This window comes from Sciurus vulgaris, assembly GCF_902686455.1.
Source record: "Sciurus vulgaris genome assembly, chromosome: 16".
In the NCBI taxonomy this organism is placed as follows: domain Eukaryota; kingdom Metazoa; phylum Chordata; class Mammalia; order Rodentia; family Sciuridae; genus Sciurus; species Sciurus vulgaris.
This window is the reverse complement of record NC_136477.1, coordinates 5,926,693-5,943,021: the sequence shown is the minus strand read 5'-3', so window position 1 is coordinate 5,943,021 and position 16,329 is coordinate 5,926,693. Positions and strand designations below refer to the sequence as shown.

The 16,329-nt window shown below is 53.3% G+C and overlaps 1 protein-coding gene across 1 annotated transcript in view; it reads left to right on the top strand.

Annotated features, from left to right (window-relative positions):
• The window catches only part of FBN3 (fibrillin 3), a gene marked incomplete at its 3' end in the record, with an annotated part of 54,254 nt that overhangs the window by 12,716 nt on the left and 25,209 nt on the right, over positions 1–16,329 (top strand). Inside the window, exons 19-38 of the mRNA XM_079115090.1 lie at positions 448–567; positions 660–797; positions 910–960; positions 1,252–1,377; positions 4,372–4,596; positions 4,803–4,928; positions 5,323–5,451; positions 6,305–6,430; positions 6,640–6,765; positions 6,919–7,041; positions 7,265–7,390; positions 8,365–8,490; positions 10,128–10,250; positions 10,422–10,544; positions 10,978–11,103; positions 11,195–11,317; positions 11,862–11,984; positions 12,430–12,591; positions 13,313–13,381; positions 13,867–13,992. Of these exons, the coding sequence (XP_078971216.1) occupies positions 448–567; positions 660–797; positions 910–960; positions 1,252–1,377; positions 4,372–4,596; positions 4,803–4,928; positions 5,323–5,451; positions 6,305–6,430; positions 6,640–6,765; positions 6,919–7,041; positions 7,265–7,390; positions 8,365–8,490; positions 10,128–10,250; positions 10,422–10,544; positions 10,978–11,103; positions 11,195–11,317; positions 11,862–11,984; positions 12,430–12,591; positions 13,313–13,381; positions 13,867–13,992 (2,517 nt within the window). The remainder of the gene's footprint in view (positions 1–447; positions 568–659; positions 798–909; positions 961–1,251; positions 1,378–4,371; positions 4,597–4,802; positions 4,929–5,322; positions 5,452–6,304; positions 6,431–6,639; positions 6,766–6,918; positions 7,042–7,264; positions 7,391–8,364; positions 8,491–10,127; positions 10,251–10,421; positions 10,545–10,977; positions 11,104–11,194; positions 11,318–11,861; positions 11,985–12,429; positions 12,592–13,312; positions 13,382–13,866; positions 13,993–16,329) is intronic.

Here is a 16,329-nt window from a genome sequence, read left to right as displayed (position 1 = left end):
AGTTCTGTGAGCCCTCTAGCTAATGATGGAGCAGGCTGTGGGGACCCTCAGATCCTGGCTGGCCAGTCAGAAGCTCTGGAGGCCTGGATTCGATTGGCCTCTGGAGCCGGGGACAGTCTTACGGGACTGAACCCTTACCCTGTGAGATCTGCCTGTAACCTCAGGTGGACAGTGTCATCACTGAACTGAGCTAAAGGGCACCCTACTGGTGTGGGGGGAAAAACCTGTGTCTAATCACTGAAGAGTTCTGCACTGAGTTAGGCAAGAGTAGGAAAAACAGTTGGTTTTCTTCTTTCTCACACACACGGTGAACTCACTTCCTTGCATGCACAGTCTGCTCCCGTATGCTCTGCCTGCTTCCCCTTGCATCTGGGTGCAGCAGCCCCCAGGGAGGAGGGGGCCTCCTCTTCCCACCACTCAGCAACCAGTGGTGGGCTGTCCCCACAGACATCAACGAGTGCCTGTCCAGCCCCTGTGTGAACGGTGTGTGCCGGAACCTGGCAGGCTCCTACACCTGTGAATGCGCCCCTGGCAGCCGGCTGGAGCCCCCTGGTACCGTGTGTGTAGGTGAGAGGAGTCGCAGATCCTGGGCATCTGTAGGTGGAGATGCAGGGGTGAGCCCCGCAGGTGAGATAGACATCCAGGCGCCTTCTACCCAGACAGCACAAGAGGCACATGCTGGCTGCAGATCCAGGATGGCCATTGTGAGGTGAACCTGCAAGGAGCCACTCTGCGGTCCGAGTGCTGCGCCACCCTCGGGGCTGCCTGGGGGAGCCCCTGTGAACGCTGCGAGATGGGTAAAGCTTGCCTGGGGCCTCCTGGGCACTGTGGGAGCACGGGGTAGAGCAGGTACCCTGTGGGTGGCCATAGACAGTGACTCCTCTCTCCATCCCCGTTTCCCCCACACAGACCCTACCTGTGCACGTGGATTCGCCCGAATGAAGGGTCTCACCTGCGAAGGTAACTCTGCCCCTCTCTCCGTTCTTTCCCCCCCTAAATCCACATATAATACAGGCAGGTGCAGGTCATGCTTGGGTGCTACTGGGAATCCTCCCTAGTGTCTTTTGAGATGCAGACCGAAATTTTCCCTCCCTGGTACCCAGGTCTTCCCAAGATCCCCCAGTATTCTTGCCACAGTCCCCTCCTTCCTCCCCAAGGACAGCTTGGGCTTCCTGAGCCCCAGGGGAATGGCCAGCAGCACTCTTGGGGGCCTCCAGCTCTTCCCTCTCCGTCTTATCTTCCACTGCCCAGATGTGAACGAATGTGAGTCCTTCCTGGGCATCTGTCTGAATGGGCGCTGCCTCAACACTGCCGGCTCCTTCCGCTGTGAGTGTCCCCAGGGCCTGACGCTGGACGCCTCGGGCAGGCTGTGTGTGGGTGAGTTCAGGTGCAGTCTCCGGATGGGGACCCTGTCCTTCCTTCCTTCCCTCCCTCCACCTGCAGCAACTAGAGATGCCTCCAGAAACAGGAGAGATGTGAGGGGCCCCCCAGGATCCCCTGTTCCCCTTCAGCGCTCCCTGAGAATTTAAATGTCCCTTTCCGAGGCTTACTGATTGCAAATGACAAACCTTGTGCAATCATATCTACACACCTGTCATTCTCTTTACCAATGAAGCCTACACGGGTGGCCCTGAGTGCGGAGCCCCTCCAGGATGCTTGTTAGCATGCTGTCTGGAGACCCTGGGGTTGCTCACACTCCTCCCTCGGCCTCAGGGCTCAAGGTCACTGGAATGTTTCACCCTCAGGCTCCAAGGCTCCAAAGTCTTTCTCTCCAGAATGAGGGTTTCTTGACCCGGACGCTCTCTTGAACACCTTGAATGGGGTGTGGAGGGCTGTCCTGTGCACTGGAGGGTGTTTAGCAGTATCCCTGGCCTTTGCCCACTCGGTGCCAGTAGTACCCCATCCCCAGGTGTCACTCTTGTTGGTTTTAGTGGTCCCCAGGGAGCCAAATAGTCACCAGTTGGAAACTAGCCTTCTAGATGCTGGCAGACTATTGTTCTCATGTTCTCCATGCTTGGTGGGACAGGCTCACTGGTTTTGTCCAGCCATTTCTTGTTCAAAAGCATCTGTTGGCCAGCAGGCAGGACCCTGTGGTCTCTGCTTCTGTCCATGGTCCCTTCAAACCATTTGTGGTCCCCTCATTGGCTTCTCTCTTTTCCTAATCAGCTGGTAGGCAGGAGGATGGCTCCTGATACCCTTCTCTAAAAAAATCAAAACAAAATCAGACTTTATTTGTTAGGGGAGCTTTAGGGTCACAGCAAAACTGAGCGGAAGGTACAGAGAAATTCCACGTGGCCCCCACCCCTGCCTCCACAGCTTCCTCCACCATGACACCCTGCTCTGCCTCCACTGACTCGTCACCGCCACCTCATTCACACCAGGGTTCTCTTGGGCTTGTGCATTCCACAGGCTTGGAGATGCACAGTCGCGTGCCATTTAGTGATGGGAATATATTCTGAAAAATGCATAGCTAGGCAGTGTCGCTGTTTGCGATGTCATGACAGCTACCACATCACTGGAGGGAGGACTTTTTCAGCTCCATAATAATTTTACAGGACCGCCATTGTATATGTCATGGACCAAAATGCCCTTATCTGATGCACAGCTGTATAATGACAGTAGTATGCAGAATTGTTGTCCAGCCTTGGACACCTGTTCATCCAATCCCATTCTTGAGTTTGATTTCCATCTAAACTGAGTTTTAGATGTGCAACATCTTCTCCCCGATCCCAAAATGTAACTAAGGAAGTCAGGTAACTGAGGAAAAAAAAAAAATAAGACCCCTTGCCTGGCCGGAGGCCCCCTTCCCTGAATTCAGGACTGGGTGGAGTGGGGAGGTGGTTGAATGTCAAGGTCAAGTAAGCCCTGAACCAAGGCATTGTATGAACACAACTTAAGATGGACTTTTTAAAATTTATTTTTATTGTAAACAAATGGGATACATGTTGTTTCTGTTTGTACATGGAGTAACAGCATACCATTTGCATATTCATACATTTACATAGAGTAATGATGTTTGATTCATTCTGTTATTTTTTTTCCTTCCCCCCCACCCCTCCCACCTCTCTTTTCCCTCTACACAGTCCCTCCTTCCTCCATTCTTGCCCCCCTCCCACCCCCCATTATATGTCGTCATCTGCTTATCAGTGAGATCATTCATCTTTTGGATTTTTGAGATTGGCTTATCTCACTTAACATGATATTCTCCAATTTCATCCATTTGCCTGCAAATGCCATAATTTTATTATTCTTTATAGCTGAGTAATATTCCATATATATATATATATATCACAGTTTCTTCATCCATTCATCAATTGAAGGACATCTAGGTTGGTTCCATAGTCTGGCTATTGTGAATTGAGCAGCTATGAACATTGATGTGGCTGTATCTCTGTAGTGTGTCTTGGCACTTCTTTTTTTTTTTTTCCTACAAACTCTATCTCTCTAGATAAAAGGTGGTCTAGAAATTCCTCCTCAAATTGACCCTCTTAAATATATGCTACTTGTGTAAAGAAATAGAAATTGCTGTAAACTAGGGATCAGCTAAGTTCTTCCATAAAGGATGAGAGTTGGGGCTGTGGTGTTGCTCAGTGGTTAGTGCTTGCCTCGTATGCATGAGGCCCTGGGTTCCATCCCCAGCACCACCGAGAGGGGGAGAGAGAGAGAGAGAGAGAGAGAGAGAGAGAGAGAGAAATATTTTTCATTCTCTGAGCCATAACATCTATGTGGCAACTTTTCAACTCTGCCCTTTAGCAAAGAAGCAGCCACAGACCAGATATAGACCAATGGGCATGGCTGTGTGCCAATAAAAGTTTATTTTCAAAAACAGACAGCTGGTTCCTGGGCCATAATTGACTGAACTCCTGTCCTAGACCTTCATCTGTGGTATTGAGGAAGACCTGGCTGTTGTCAGGTTGCTCTGAGGGATGTATGGATTAAACACAGGACCCTAGTTGGATATCCTGGTTTGAACCCTGGCTTGAACCCTGACTCTCCCTTCTAGGAGCTGTGCTGCTTTGGGGCAAATTACCTAACCCTTCTGTGCCTCACTCAGTTTCTTTGCCTGTAGAATGGCATGATAATAGTATTTCCATCTTGGATTTTTTTGGGGGGGGGGGTGAGTGCTGGGAACTGAACTCAGAGCATCCTGCATATTAGGCGAGAACTCCACCCCTGAATTACACCCCCAGCCCCTCCTCTCAGCACTGTTTGAGGATTAAGCGGCTCGCCTACTTGGAGAGCCTCCAGGCAGTGGGTGCTGCTGGGGGGCGGGGTCAGCATCAGGAAGCCACGCCTTTTCCTCAGGCAGGTGGTCCTGAGCCCGGCTCCGCTAGGGCGGCAGGGGTCTCACCTGGTGACTCTACTCTGCAGACGTGAGGCTGGAGCTGTGTTTCCTGGGCTGGGACGAGGATGACTGTGGGGTCCCCCTGCCCGGCAAGTACCGGATGGACACCTGCTGCTGCTCCATCGGGGCCGCGTGGGGCGCCGAGTGCGAGGCTTGTGTGCGGCCCGACTCCCCGGAGTTCGCCAGCCTGTGCCCCCGAGGGCGGGGCTTCGCCAGCCAGGACTTCCTGTCCGGCCGGCCCTTCTATAAAGGTGTGTTTGGGGAAGGCAGCCTAAAGGAGAGGGCGCTGGAAGGGTGGGGAGGCCAGAGGAGGGCACAGAGAGGGGACATTCCTGAAGGTGGGGAGTGTCTGGAGAGGGAGGTGAGACAGCTCAGGGCTCCGACCGCACCCGGGGGGCCTGGCTTGTGACTCCCAGCTTCGGGCAGTGGGCGGGTCTGACCACGTTTCACCCGCCAGACGTGAACGAGTGCAAGGCCTTCCCCAGCATCTGCACGCACGGCTCCTGCCGCAACACCGTGGGCAGCTTCCGCTGCGCCTGTGCCGGGGGCTTTGCCCTGGATGCCCAGGAGAGGAACTGCACAGGTAGGTGCCCACCTCTGCCTCTTGGAGGGAGCCACCCATGCAGAGATGGGGGCCTTGAATCAGGAGGAGGTAAGACCATTTCGGTGCCCCTTGTCACATCCATCTGTGCGCTGTGTGACGGAGGGTGGGCCTTTACCCTCTCTGGGTTGTAGGGACCTTTCTGTCCCTGTGTAAGGGCTCCAGAGGTGACTAGAGGCCCAGGCTGAGAAGGGTCCCTGCCCTTGCCCTGTGTTCCCTGAAAGCACCTCTCTTTCCTGCTCAACGCAGCGTCCAGGGGCTCCGGTGCAGCCCCTCCTGTCCAGAGGTGGAGAGGCTGCCCTGAGTCTCCTCTGTGTGAAGTCAGGGAGTCCCCGGCGACCCCCATCTCAAGCCCCCCGTGCCCCTGTCCCCGCAGACATCGACGAGTGCCGCATCTCCCCTGACCTCTGTGGCCAAGGTGCCTGTGTCAACACCCCAGGCAGCTTTGAGTGTGAGTGCTTCCTGGGCTACGAGAGCAGCTCCCTGCTGATGAAGAACTGCGTGGGTGAGCCACCCAGGAAGAGGGTGTGGGGCCAGGGGAAGGGGAGCCGCGGACGGGGCTGCCGCCAGCTGGGGAAGTGCACGTCTGGGTGCCACAGGCACGGGGGCCTGACCCCTGGGGTGGACAACACATGAGGACAGTGCCATCTTTCAGGAAGGGTGCGGCATGAGAGGGAGACAGGGCTCTGCGGAGAAGCAGGGAGTCACAGCCCGGTCCTTCACTCTGTTGCTCGTTCGATGAGTATTCCAGAATATTCCACTGCGGAAAGCTCGAGAGTGGAGTTCTGTCTTCTTGGCTCTCATAGCCCTGTGGGGTAGCAGATGTTCAAATGAATCCCCAAAGCAATGCAGCGTTTCCAGTAGGGATGCGGACCTGGAGGATGTGCCCATCTGTGGGACTCGGGGAGTGGCTGAGAGGAGTGGGAGTAAACGGGGTGAAGAGAGGCTGGAAGGGTAGCCTGGAGTGAGACCAGCATGTGCAAAGGCCCTGAGGTGGGCCTAGGGGTAGAAGAAGACAAAGGTGACTGGGACACGGGGAGGGTGAATAGGTGACTGGCCGGCTGCAGGGTTGAGCCTGGTCCAAAGGGGAGGAGAGGGCTTCTCAGGGCTTCTGTCAGTGATTCCAAGTGTCAGCCTCCTGTCCCAATTCTCCTGAGAATTCCAGTTCCTCTCCCCCAGATCTGACTTGTCCCTGCTTCTCCCAGCTCATACTGTCCCAGGTGGTCCAAGCCCTAAGTCCCTAGGCTGTCGTGGCCTCAGCCAGGGTGAGGGGGCCCAGGGCAGTGGGGAAAAGCCTCCACGAGCCACCCCAGCCCCTCCTGGTTGGCATCTTCAACCTGCTCTTTCCACACATCCAGATGTGGATGAGTGTGCAAGGGACCCACTGATGTGCCGGGGAGGCACCTGCACCAACACAGATGGGAGCTACGAGTGCCAGTGTCCTCTGGGGCATGAACTGACGGCTGAGGGCACTACCTGTGAAGGTGAGCGAGTGTGCGTCCTGCACACATGGTGTGTGTGTGAGCGTGCCCTGCATGTGCCAGGGGGAGTGTGTGTCCCAGCATCTACTGTGTGAGACGGCGGGTGAGTGCATTTGTGAGTCTCTGAGGATGGGTTGTGTGTGTGTGCAAGCGTGTGTGTGTGCGAGCGCGCGCGCGCGCGTGCGTGCCAGCCTCGCGCTTCCCCCCCGCAGACATTGACGAGTGTGCCCTGAGTGACAGCCTGTGTCCCCACGGCCAGTGTGTCAACGTCATTGGTGCCTTCCAGTGCTCCTGCCATGCTGGCTTCCAGGGCACGCCCGACCGCCAGGGCTGCGTGGGTGAGCCTACCCCGACCCCAGCTGCAGTTCCTCCTGACCTCCAGATCCTTCTTCGCTCCTGCCACTAAGTCAGGCCGCCCCGCCCGGCCCCGCCCACCGCGCCTGGCCCCGCCCACCGCCCCAGCCCCTCCCTGTCTGCCCTGCCTCCTGCAGACATCAATGAGTGCCAGGTGCGGAATGGTGGCTGTGATGTGCACTGCGTTAACATTGAAGGCAGCTTCCGGTGCAGCTGTGGACAGGGCTACCTGCTGATGCCCGATGGGAAGACTTGTGCGGGTGGGTGAGCCTGGCCTCTCCCTCTACCTGGGAGGGTACAAGCTGGCTTCAGCCATAGTCCCAATGTGGCCCAGACCCCAGCATCACACAGAGCTGGGGGCAAAACCAGCCAGGACCAAAGCATCCCTTCCTGGTCTGTGGGTGGTGGACGCTGGGAGATGGATCCTGGGATCTCCCCACATCTCTGTGCTCCTCAGCCCATCCTCCAACCCCGTTCTTCCAGATGTGGACGAGTGTGAAGAGAACCCTGACGTCTGTAACGGGGGCCAGTGCACCAACATGCCTGGGGGTCATCGCTGCCTGTGTTATGATGGCTTCACAGCCACACTGGACATGAAGACCTGTGTCGGTGAGAAGCCTGGACTGTGGGGTGGAGGAGCAATGTCAGAACCCCCAACCCCCAGAAGGCACAAGGGCAGAGGCCGGAGGTCGCATCCCTGACAGACAAGAAAGGAAGCCGAGGCTTGGAGACCACCAACACAGAGACCAGTGTCCAAAGCCCTGGGGTCTCTCACAGAAGCAGAGCCCCCCAGCCTGTTCTTGGGGATTACATCGATTGAGCATTTGCTGTGAACCCAACACCATGAGAGTACCCTGCCAGGTTCTAGGGCTTTGTGCTTTAAGATCATCACAGGCAAAGGGGAGGGGGAACAGGATGAGAGGGACTCAGAACGGTGTTCTCTGAGCCCTATTTGGGAACTGGGGAAGAGATGTGTACTGGGTGTCCTATCAGGGCAGAGCTGAGGGGAGAGTGGAAAGTTCCAGAAGTAACAATGTGACTCCTGACCAAAATTTACCTGGATGCCGGGCACTGTGGTGCACACCTGTAATCCCAGCATCTCGGGAGGATCCCAAGTTCAAAGCCAGCCTCAGCAACAGCAAGGTGCTAAGCAACCCAGTGGGACCCTCTCTCTAAATAAAATTCAGAATAGGGCTGGGGATGTGGCTCAGTGGTCGAGTGCCCTGAGTTCAATCCCTAGTATCCAGAAAAAATAAAATAAGATTTACCCGGAGCAGTGGAACTTGAGTTCCAGTGCACCCAGATCTGGGAGAGCACCTCAGAAGATGGCCTGTGAACAAAACAAAGCTAGGGACTGCTGTCCACTCTGTCCTGCTGCAGATACCACCTTGGCATAAAGGCCCCGTGTGAAGTCCCTCCGGAGGCCAGCCCGGCAGCTTGTGGAACCCTTTCCCCAAGTGTCCTGGCCCCTGCGGTTCCCTTGGGAGCTCGTGGCCCCTGAGTTCCATGAAGCCTGCTGCGTGGCTCCCTCCTGCCCGTCCCCAGCACCCAGTCCTCAGGCCTCCTGCCCTCTCGCCCTACAGATGTGAACGAGTGTGACCTGAACCCCTACATCTGCATCCACGGGAACTGTGAGAACACAAAGGGGTCTTTTGTCTGCCACTGTCCGCCAGGCTACATCGTCAGGAAGGGGACCACTGGCTGCTCAGGTGAGCTGGTGGTCAGTGATGCAAGTGGGATGGACTCCAGGGGCCAGCTTGGAGGTCACTGGGGCTGTCCCGAGGCCTCGGGGCGGAGCGCAGCCTGAACTCATTCTTATGGATTTCCACTAATGAGGCCTCGTGTGAATGCAGTGCCCCAGGCTCCCCTTAAACAGCCAGGCAGAGCAACCCTAAATGCCCACAGCACCTTGCCAGCAAAGCCAGCGAGGAGCCTGTGCTTTTTACATGACACACTGAAACGTTTGGATGGTTTAACAGAATTCATTTCCTAGGGATGTCAAATGAACCTGCCTCGTGTTATAAAACAACAGAGATTTATTCTCTCTCCAGAAAAAAACGTTCTGGAGGCCAGAAAGTCTGAAATCAAGGTGTGACCAGACTGGGTTCCTTCTTGGGAGTTCAGAGGGACAGTCTGCCCCACGTGGCTCTCCTAGCTCCCGGGGCTCTGTGGCTTCACCCTGGCCTCTTCCTCCCACAAACACAGCACGGTACTGGCATAAAAACAGGCACATAGACCGATGGAATAGGACAGAGGACGCAGAAATAAACCCACGCAGCTACAGGCACCTGATTCTTGACCAAGGTGCCAAAAACATATGGTGAGGCAAAGACGGCCCCCTGGACAATGGTGCTGGGTGGATCCTGCCGTGGAAGAGTGAAAGGAGACCCCCGTCTCCAAATGAAGGAGGTTCAGGGGTTGGGAGTGGACTGTACCTCTCGAGGGCCCACTCCTCTGACGCTCTAGTTGCAGTTATTTGTGTGTGTGTTGGAATCAGAGGTGGCGTGGCGGAACATCAAGTCCCAGGATCCCTTCTTTTTTTCCATGCTGGGGATGGAACCCAAGGCCTGGTGAATGTAGGCAAGTGCTCTACCACTGAGCTGCTCCCCCAGCCCAAACCCATGCCTTTGAGTTTGTCAGTGTTGATATATATTTTTCTTTTAAAAATACATTCGCGCAAGTATAACTGGGAGTCCAAGTAAAGAAGGCTCAAAAACAGTAGTTCACTGAGGTGGTGCATAAACATTGCAGAGATGATAAAGGTGATGCAAAACTGACTCAGAGTTGGAAATGATGGTGTGGAAGGAAATCCTGGTTTAACTCTCCATTGGGACAGTCACTCTTTTTTTTTTTTTTTTTTTTTTTGCAGTGCTGGGGATCGAACCCAGGGCCTTGTGCTTGCAAGGCAAGCACTCTACCAACTGAGCTATCTCCCCAGCCCGGGACAGTTACTCTTTAAAAAAAAAAAAAAAAAAATTAATTGTAGATAGACACAGTACCTTTATTTAATTAATGAATTAATTTTTTATGGTGCTGAGAATCGAACCCAGTGCTTTCAAGCATGCTAGGCAAGCACTCTACCACTGAGCCACAATCACAGCCCCAGGACAGTTACTCTTCGTGTCTACCCCGAGTCTCTCTCATCTTGCCATTTTGGACCATTTCTGAGGACTGCTAAGAGTTATGCCTATTGGACTGGGGGTGTCTCTCTTGGTTTCTGGATAAAGATGGAAGGTCCTGGGGTGGGTGGGAGGGAACTTTCTGGGGACCTTCCCCTCTTTCCACTGCTATGACAGCAAGCCTCCCCCTCTGAGACTGGACCCTGTCACTCCTCTTCCCCACTCAGATGTGAACGAGTGTGAGCTTGGGGGACACACCTGTGACAAGCATGCCTCCTGCCTCAACGTCCCTGGGAGTTTCAGCTGCAGGTGCCGGCCAGGCTGGGTGGGGGACGGCTTCGGGTGCCATGGTGAGTACCTGGGCCGGGGGTCCCAGCAAAGCAGATAGGGTGGGTGGGTGTAAGGCGGAGGGGGTGTGGCTGGGTCCAGGGCCGCTGGGACCCAGCAGGGCTGGGTGGAGGGTCTGCCTCCTGCAGCCCCCGGTGTGCACATGGGGGAACTCCCGGCTCTGGGCCCCGCAGACCTGGATGAATGTGCCCTCCGAGAGCATCGGTGCAGCCCGAGAGCCGACTGCCTCAACACCCCTGGCTCCTATCGCTGCACCTGCCGCCAGGGGTTTGCGGGGGATGGCTTCTCCTGTGAAGGTGAGAGGAAGCAGGTGCACAGCCAGAGAGAGGGACAGCCCTGGGCTGAACTCACCCACCCACGGCCCCGTGGGTGCTGGAGAGATGCAGCCTCAGCCCACACAGGTCAAATGGAGCCCCAGGGGCTGTCTTCTCCCTTGGACTCTTAAGTGCTTGGGGATGCTTGCTTACTTCCTGGCTGCCCACTGCCTAAGATCCCGAGTGACCCAGTCCCCGCTCTGCCCATCTGCTGGATCTGCATGTCCAGAGCCCCCTCTTCACTCCCTGGCCCCTGTCTTGATCACACGCCCACCCCCAGTCAGGTCCAAGTTCCTAGTGCTTCGTTCCCAGGAGCCTGGGTGACAACAAAGTGTTCTAGTGGCTGGATCCAACCACCTACCTTGTGGGGTCCCAGCCCAGCCGGCCCCCAGCCCTCTGCCCCTTGGCCCCGTAGACAGGGATGAATGCGCTGCAGACATGGACCTCTGTGAGAGCGGGCAGTGCCTCAATGTGCCCGGCGGGTTCCGCTGCGAATGCGAGATGGGCTTCAGCCCCACTGAGGACCACCGGGCCTGCCAGGGTGAGGCCTGGGCCTGGTGGGATAGGGGACAGAGCAGGTGGGTCCCCAAACGTGCTGTGGGGCCAGGCGGGCTGACCTGGGGTCCTTGCAGATGTGGACGAGTGTGCCCTCGGGAACCTCTGCATGTTCGGGAGCTGTGAGAACCTGCCTGGAATGTTCCGCTGCGTTTGTGACGATGGCTATGAGCTGGACCGCAGTGGTGGCAACTGCACAGGTGTGGGGTCAGCCAGCGTGGGGAGGCAGGGCTGCAGGTGGGAGAGGGGGGCGTGGCTAGCTCCCTCACTCCCCCAGGGGTGGCCTGCCTGACCTCAGCTCTGCAATCCAGTCTCCGCTGCTCTCCTCAACTGCCACTGTGGCTTCAAAGCAGCCACAGACGCTATGTAAATGAATGGCCATGGCCATTTGCCAATAAAACTTTATTGACACAAACCAGCAGTGGGCCAGCTTTGAGTTTTCCACCCATGGTTTGAACGCACTTTCTAAATCTGGGTTTCACGTGCTGGCTGAGCAGAACCCAGGGTGGCGAGAGTTTTCAAGGGGAAAGCTCTAAGCCCAGTCGAACAGAGCAGGGGGAGGAAAGGGCTGGAAGGCCAGTGCAGACGCTGGAGGCCTGTCCCCTCCAGTTTCTTCCCAGGGAAGGACTCAGATTTGTCCCAAGGTCCAGCACCTGAGCAAGGACCATGGCTTCCCCAGAGCAAGCCGGGAGGGAGGGTGGTGGAAGGAGGGCTCCGTGCTGAGGGTGGCGCCACACCCCACAGATGCCAACGAGTGTGCAGACCCTGTGAACTGCGTCAATGGCCTGTGTGTCAACACCCCTGGCAGCTACTTCTGCAACTGTCCCCAGGATTTCGAGCTGAACCCCAGTGGGGTGGGATGCATTGGTGAGTCCAGGCGCAGCTCTCGCTGGGGGATCTGGGGTCCGCGGAGCCAGCTGGATTCAAGCTGTCTACCTGCTTCTGACAAGCAGGACACTTGCTGGCTTGGAACCAGTGATCATCCTTGTCACTCAGAGATACGGCCTTGTGTTTTAGACACACCTGTACACACACAGAGTCACATGCAGACAGCTTTACACGCACACACCTTCCGGCTGCCCTGTCCTTGTTATGCGTTCAAGAACTCACAGCCACCACACACACACACGGCCACACACACTGAGATAGTCAACAGCTGTGTGAACGCCCACACATACACACCCACACAGAGGCACACAGAGAAACTCAGAGGCCACAGCTGCACGTGGCTCCACGTGTGTAGACGTGTAGCTAACAGGAGCACATGGATTCTCTCCTGCCATTTGCTAACCACCCCTTTCTGCCTGTTCAGACACTCGAGCTGGGAATTGTTTCCTGGACACACTTGACCGAGGGGATGGTGGCATTTCCTGCAGTGCTGAGATCGGAATTGGCGTCACCCGAGCCTCCTGCTGTTGCTCCCTGGGCCGGGCCTGGGGCAACCCCTGCGAACTGTGCCCCATGACCAACGCCAGTGAGTCCCTCTGCAGGGCAGGCACTGTGGCCTGAGTCACAGACCCAGGAGCTTCAGGGTCATCTCTGCTAAGGATTTGAGGGTCATCTCAACTAAGGACTAGGAAGGGAGGTGGGCTAATCCTGGGGCACACTGCATGCTCTGGGCAGTTCATGGGCCAGGCCTTTTCAATTCCCTTTCATCACTTGGTCAGTCAACAAACACTGGGAGTTCCTCTGTGCCTTGTGCTAGGGGCCAGGGACCAAGAGAAAGACAAGCCACAGCTGGTGTACACTGCACCTCACCTGTGAACCAGTGTTCTCAGGATTGTGAGGGTAGAACTCTCCAAAGGCTTAGGGATGGCCCAGGAGAAAAGCCACAAAGGAAGCAGGAGAAGACTTGAGTGAGGTTTTGAAGGATGAGTAGGAGTTTTCCTAGAAGAGTAGCAGGGAGGATGTGAATGCAGTGGCAACAGCTGTGGCAAAGCCACTACCTCATGACCCATCTGCTGCCATGTTGAATGTGAAAACCCATTTACACACACTCACACGCTCACACTCATACACAGTCCCCACGCAGCCTTAACACTGGCCTAAGGTGTCTTGACTCCAAGAGGCCAAGGGTGAGCGGATGGGGCCTGCTCCTGAGCACTGCTTAGGGAACCTCTTCTCCCCTGTTTCCCCTAGGCTTTGCTTCAATGCCCCACCCCACCACCCCTCACAAGAGTCTGTTTCCCTTGCAGCTGAGTACAGAACCCTGTGCCCAGGTGGTGAGGGCTTCCAGCCCAACCCAATCACTGTCATTCTGGAAGGTGAGTTCCTGGCAGACTGTCTGTCCACCCACTGACTCCACTTTCTCTGCATCTCACCAAAGTACTGAGTTGGACTGCCTGGGGAACATGTCTTTCCACCTGGAGACCAGGCAGGAGACCCAAACCATGCTTTTAGTTTGCAATGCATTGTTAATTTATTCTTTCAGCCATTTCTTCTTCCAGCTGTTGGCTTATTTATCCAACCATCCATCCATCCATCCATCCATGCCCATCCATCCATCCATCCATCCATCCATCCATCCATCCATCCATCCATCCACCATCCACTCATCCATCCCACATCTTTCTTTCAATGAAAGGAAAGGAGTTGAGCTCAGGCTGACATGCACTCGAGAGAGTCCGGGTCTAACCTTTGAGATAGACCTCCAAATGTTCAGCAGCCGTGAGGTATCTCTTGGGGATCCTTGAAGGAGCCCAGGAGGGCCCAAGAAGCTCCCATGATCAGCTTCCCCCCTTCCTAACAGATATTGATGAGTGCCAGGAACTGCCAGGGCTGTGCCAGGGAGGCGACTGTGTCAACACATTTGGCAGCTTCCAGTGTGAGTGCCCACCTGGATACCACCTCAATGAGGGCACCCGCACCTGTGAGGGTGAGTGTGGATTCTCCCCCAGGTGGGGCCAAGCCTCTCTCTTCCCTCTCTGCCTTCCTGTTCTGCCAAGCTTCATAAGGACCAGGAAGGGAAGACCTCATCTGAATGCCTCACTTTACCCTCTGCTCTTCTTCCTTCTCCTTCTCATCTCTCCATCCATTCATCCATCTGTTTGTCTGTCTGTCCTTCTCTTGGGCCAAACTGACCAAGGCCCAAAGCCAAAAGTGAGAAGGAAAAGGCAGGAGAAGGAGCAGTCCCACATTTCCTTCCAGCCTCACTTCACCTGTCTGTTCTTGTTTGAGCATGATAGGAATGGCAATAACTGGCTGGTGCCTAGAACTGTGTGTTAGGGTTGAGGTTAGGGTTTTATTCCATTGTGGTTGGAGAAGATACTTTGTATGATTTTAATTTTTAAAAATTTATTCAGACTTGTTTAGCGACCCGACCTATGGTCTAATCTAGAGAATTTTTCATGTGCACTTGGGATAAAAGTTGTATTCTGCTGTTTGGATATTGCATATTCTGTAAGGACCTATTAGGATTAGTGTTCCATAGTGTTATTGAAGCCTCTTTTTTCTCATTGACCTTCAAAATAGTTTTCTTTTTATCTGTTATTGAAGATGGGCTTTTGAATACTTCAATTATTTTTGTAGAACTCTGTCTCTATTTTGGTCAGTTTTTGCATCACACATTTTGAGGTTCTGTTGTTAACTGCACATATGTGTATTATTGTTATATCTTCTTGATGGGTTGACCATTGTATCAATATATGATATTCTTCTTTGTCTCTCATGACAAATTTGGCTTTAAGTATATTAAAAAAAAATTATTATCCAAGCTCTCTTTCAATTACTATTTGCATGGAATATCTTTTCCCTACCTTTCATCTTCAACTCATTTGTGTCTTTGGATCTAGAAGAGTGTCTTGTAGGTAGCGTCTAGTTGGATCATGTTTTAATTTTTTTGTCCATTCTGTCAATGTTTACCATTTCATTGGAGAGTTTAATCCATTTACATATTATTACTGATAAGGAAGGGCTTACATTTGCCATCTTGCTATTTATTTTCTACATGTGTTGTATTTTTTTTTTTTTTTTTTGCGGTACTGGGGATCAAACTCAGGCCTTGTGCTTGCGAGACAAGCACTCTACTAGCTGAGCTATCTCCCTAGCCCTGTGTTGTATTTTTGTTGTTGTTTCATTTTGTTTTGTTTTTCAGTGCTGGGGATTGAACCCTGGGCCTCACACATGCTAGGCAAGTGCTCTACCACTGAGCCACATCCCTAACCCTCTTATCTTTTTTGTTTCCTTTTTGATCGATTGATTATTTTCCTAGTGAACCATCTTAATTTCCTTCTTGCTTTTTTTTTTTTTTTTTTTCCTGGATCCTTTTAAAGTTCCTTTCTTAATTGTTGCTCTGGGATTGCAATTAACATCTTAATTTTGCAACAATCAAGTTTGAATTAATACTAACTTAATTTCAATGGTGTATAAAAGCCTGCTCTTTACAACTCCAACCTTCCCCTTCATGTTGTTATCATCACAAATGACATCTTTATAAAATGTTTGCCCATTAACCTTTATTGATATTGCTTTTAGCCAGGTGTGGAGGCACACATCTGTCATTCCACCCACTTAGGCAGCTAAGACAGGAGGTTTGCTTGAGTCCAGGAGTTTGAGGCCAGCCTGGGCAGCATATTGAGACCTCCATACACTTTCATCTTTTGAATCATAGAGGGAAACAATAGGAGTTAATAACCAAAAATGCTGAGTTCTCTCTTTACCTATGTAACCACCTGTTTCACTGGATGTTACTTCTCCATATGAGTTTGTGTTACTGCCTAGTATCTTTTCATTCCATTTGGAGGGGCTCCCTTTAGTATTTCTTGTAAGGCCTACTAGAAATGAACTCCTTCAATTTTTGTTTATTTCATACTGTCTTAAATTCTCCTTCATTCCTGAGAGATAGTTTTGCCAAAATATAGAATTCTCAGTTGATGGGGTTTTTTTGTGGTGCTTTAATCCATCCCACTGTTTTCTGGCCTCATGGTTTCAGGAGAGAAATTGGCTGTTGACCTTGCCGAGGATCCCTTGTGTACAGCATGTCACTTCTCCCTTCCTGCTTTTAAGATTCTCATGCCTGCTGTGGCCAGAAGGGAGGGATGTGACAATGTCTGGGGCACTTAAAAATGCCGGAGCATTCTCTTATGACAGCATGGTTGTTATTTCTTGTAAATTATTTGTTGCAAGGTTTCAACAGGATTCTAGAGTTCTGCAAATGTTGATTTCCTGTCCAGATTTTGCCTGCTTGATTTGCTCTTATAAAGCAGTGAAGCCC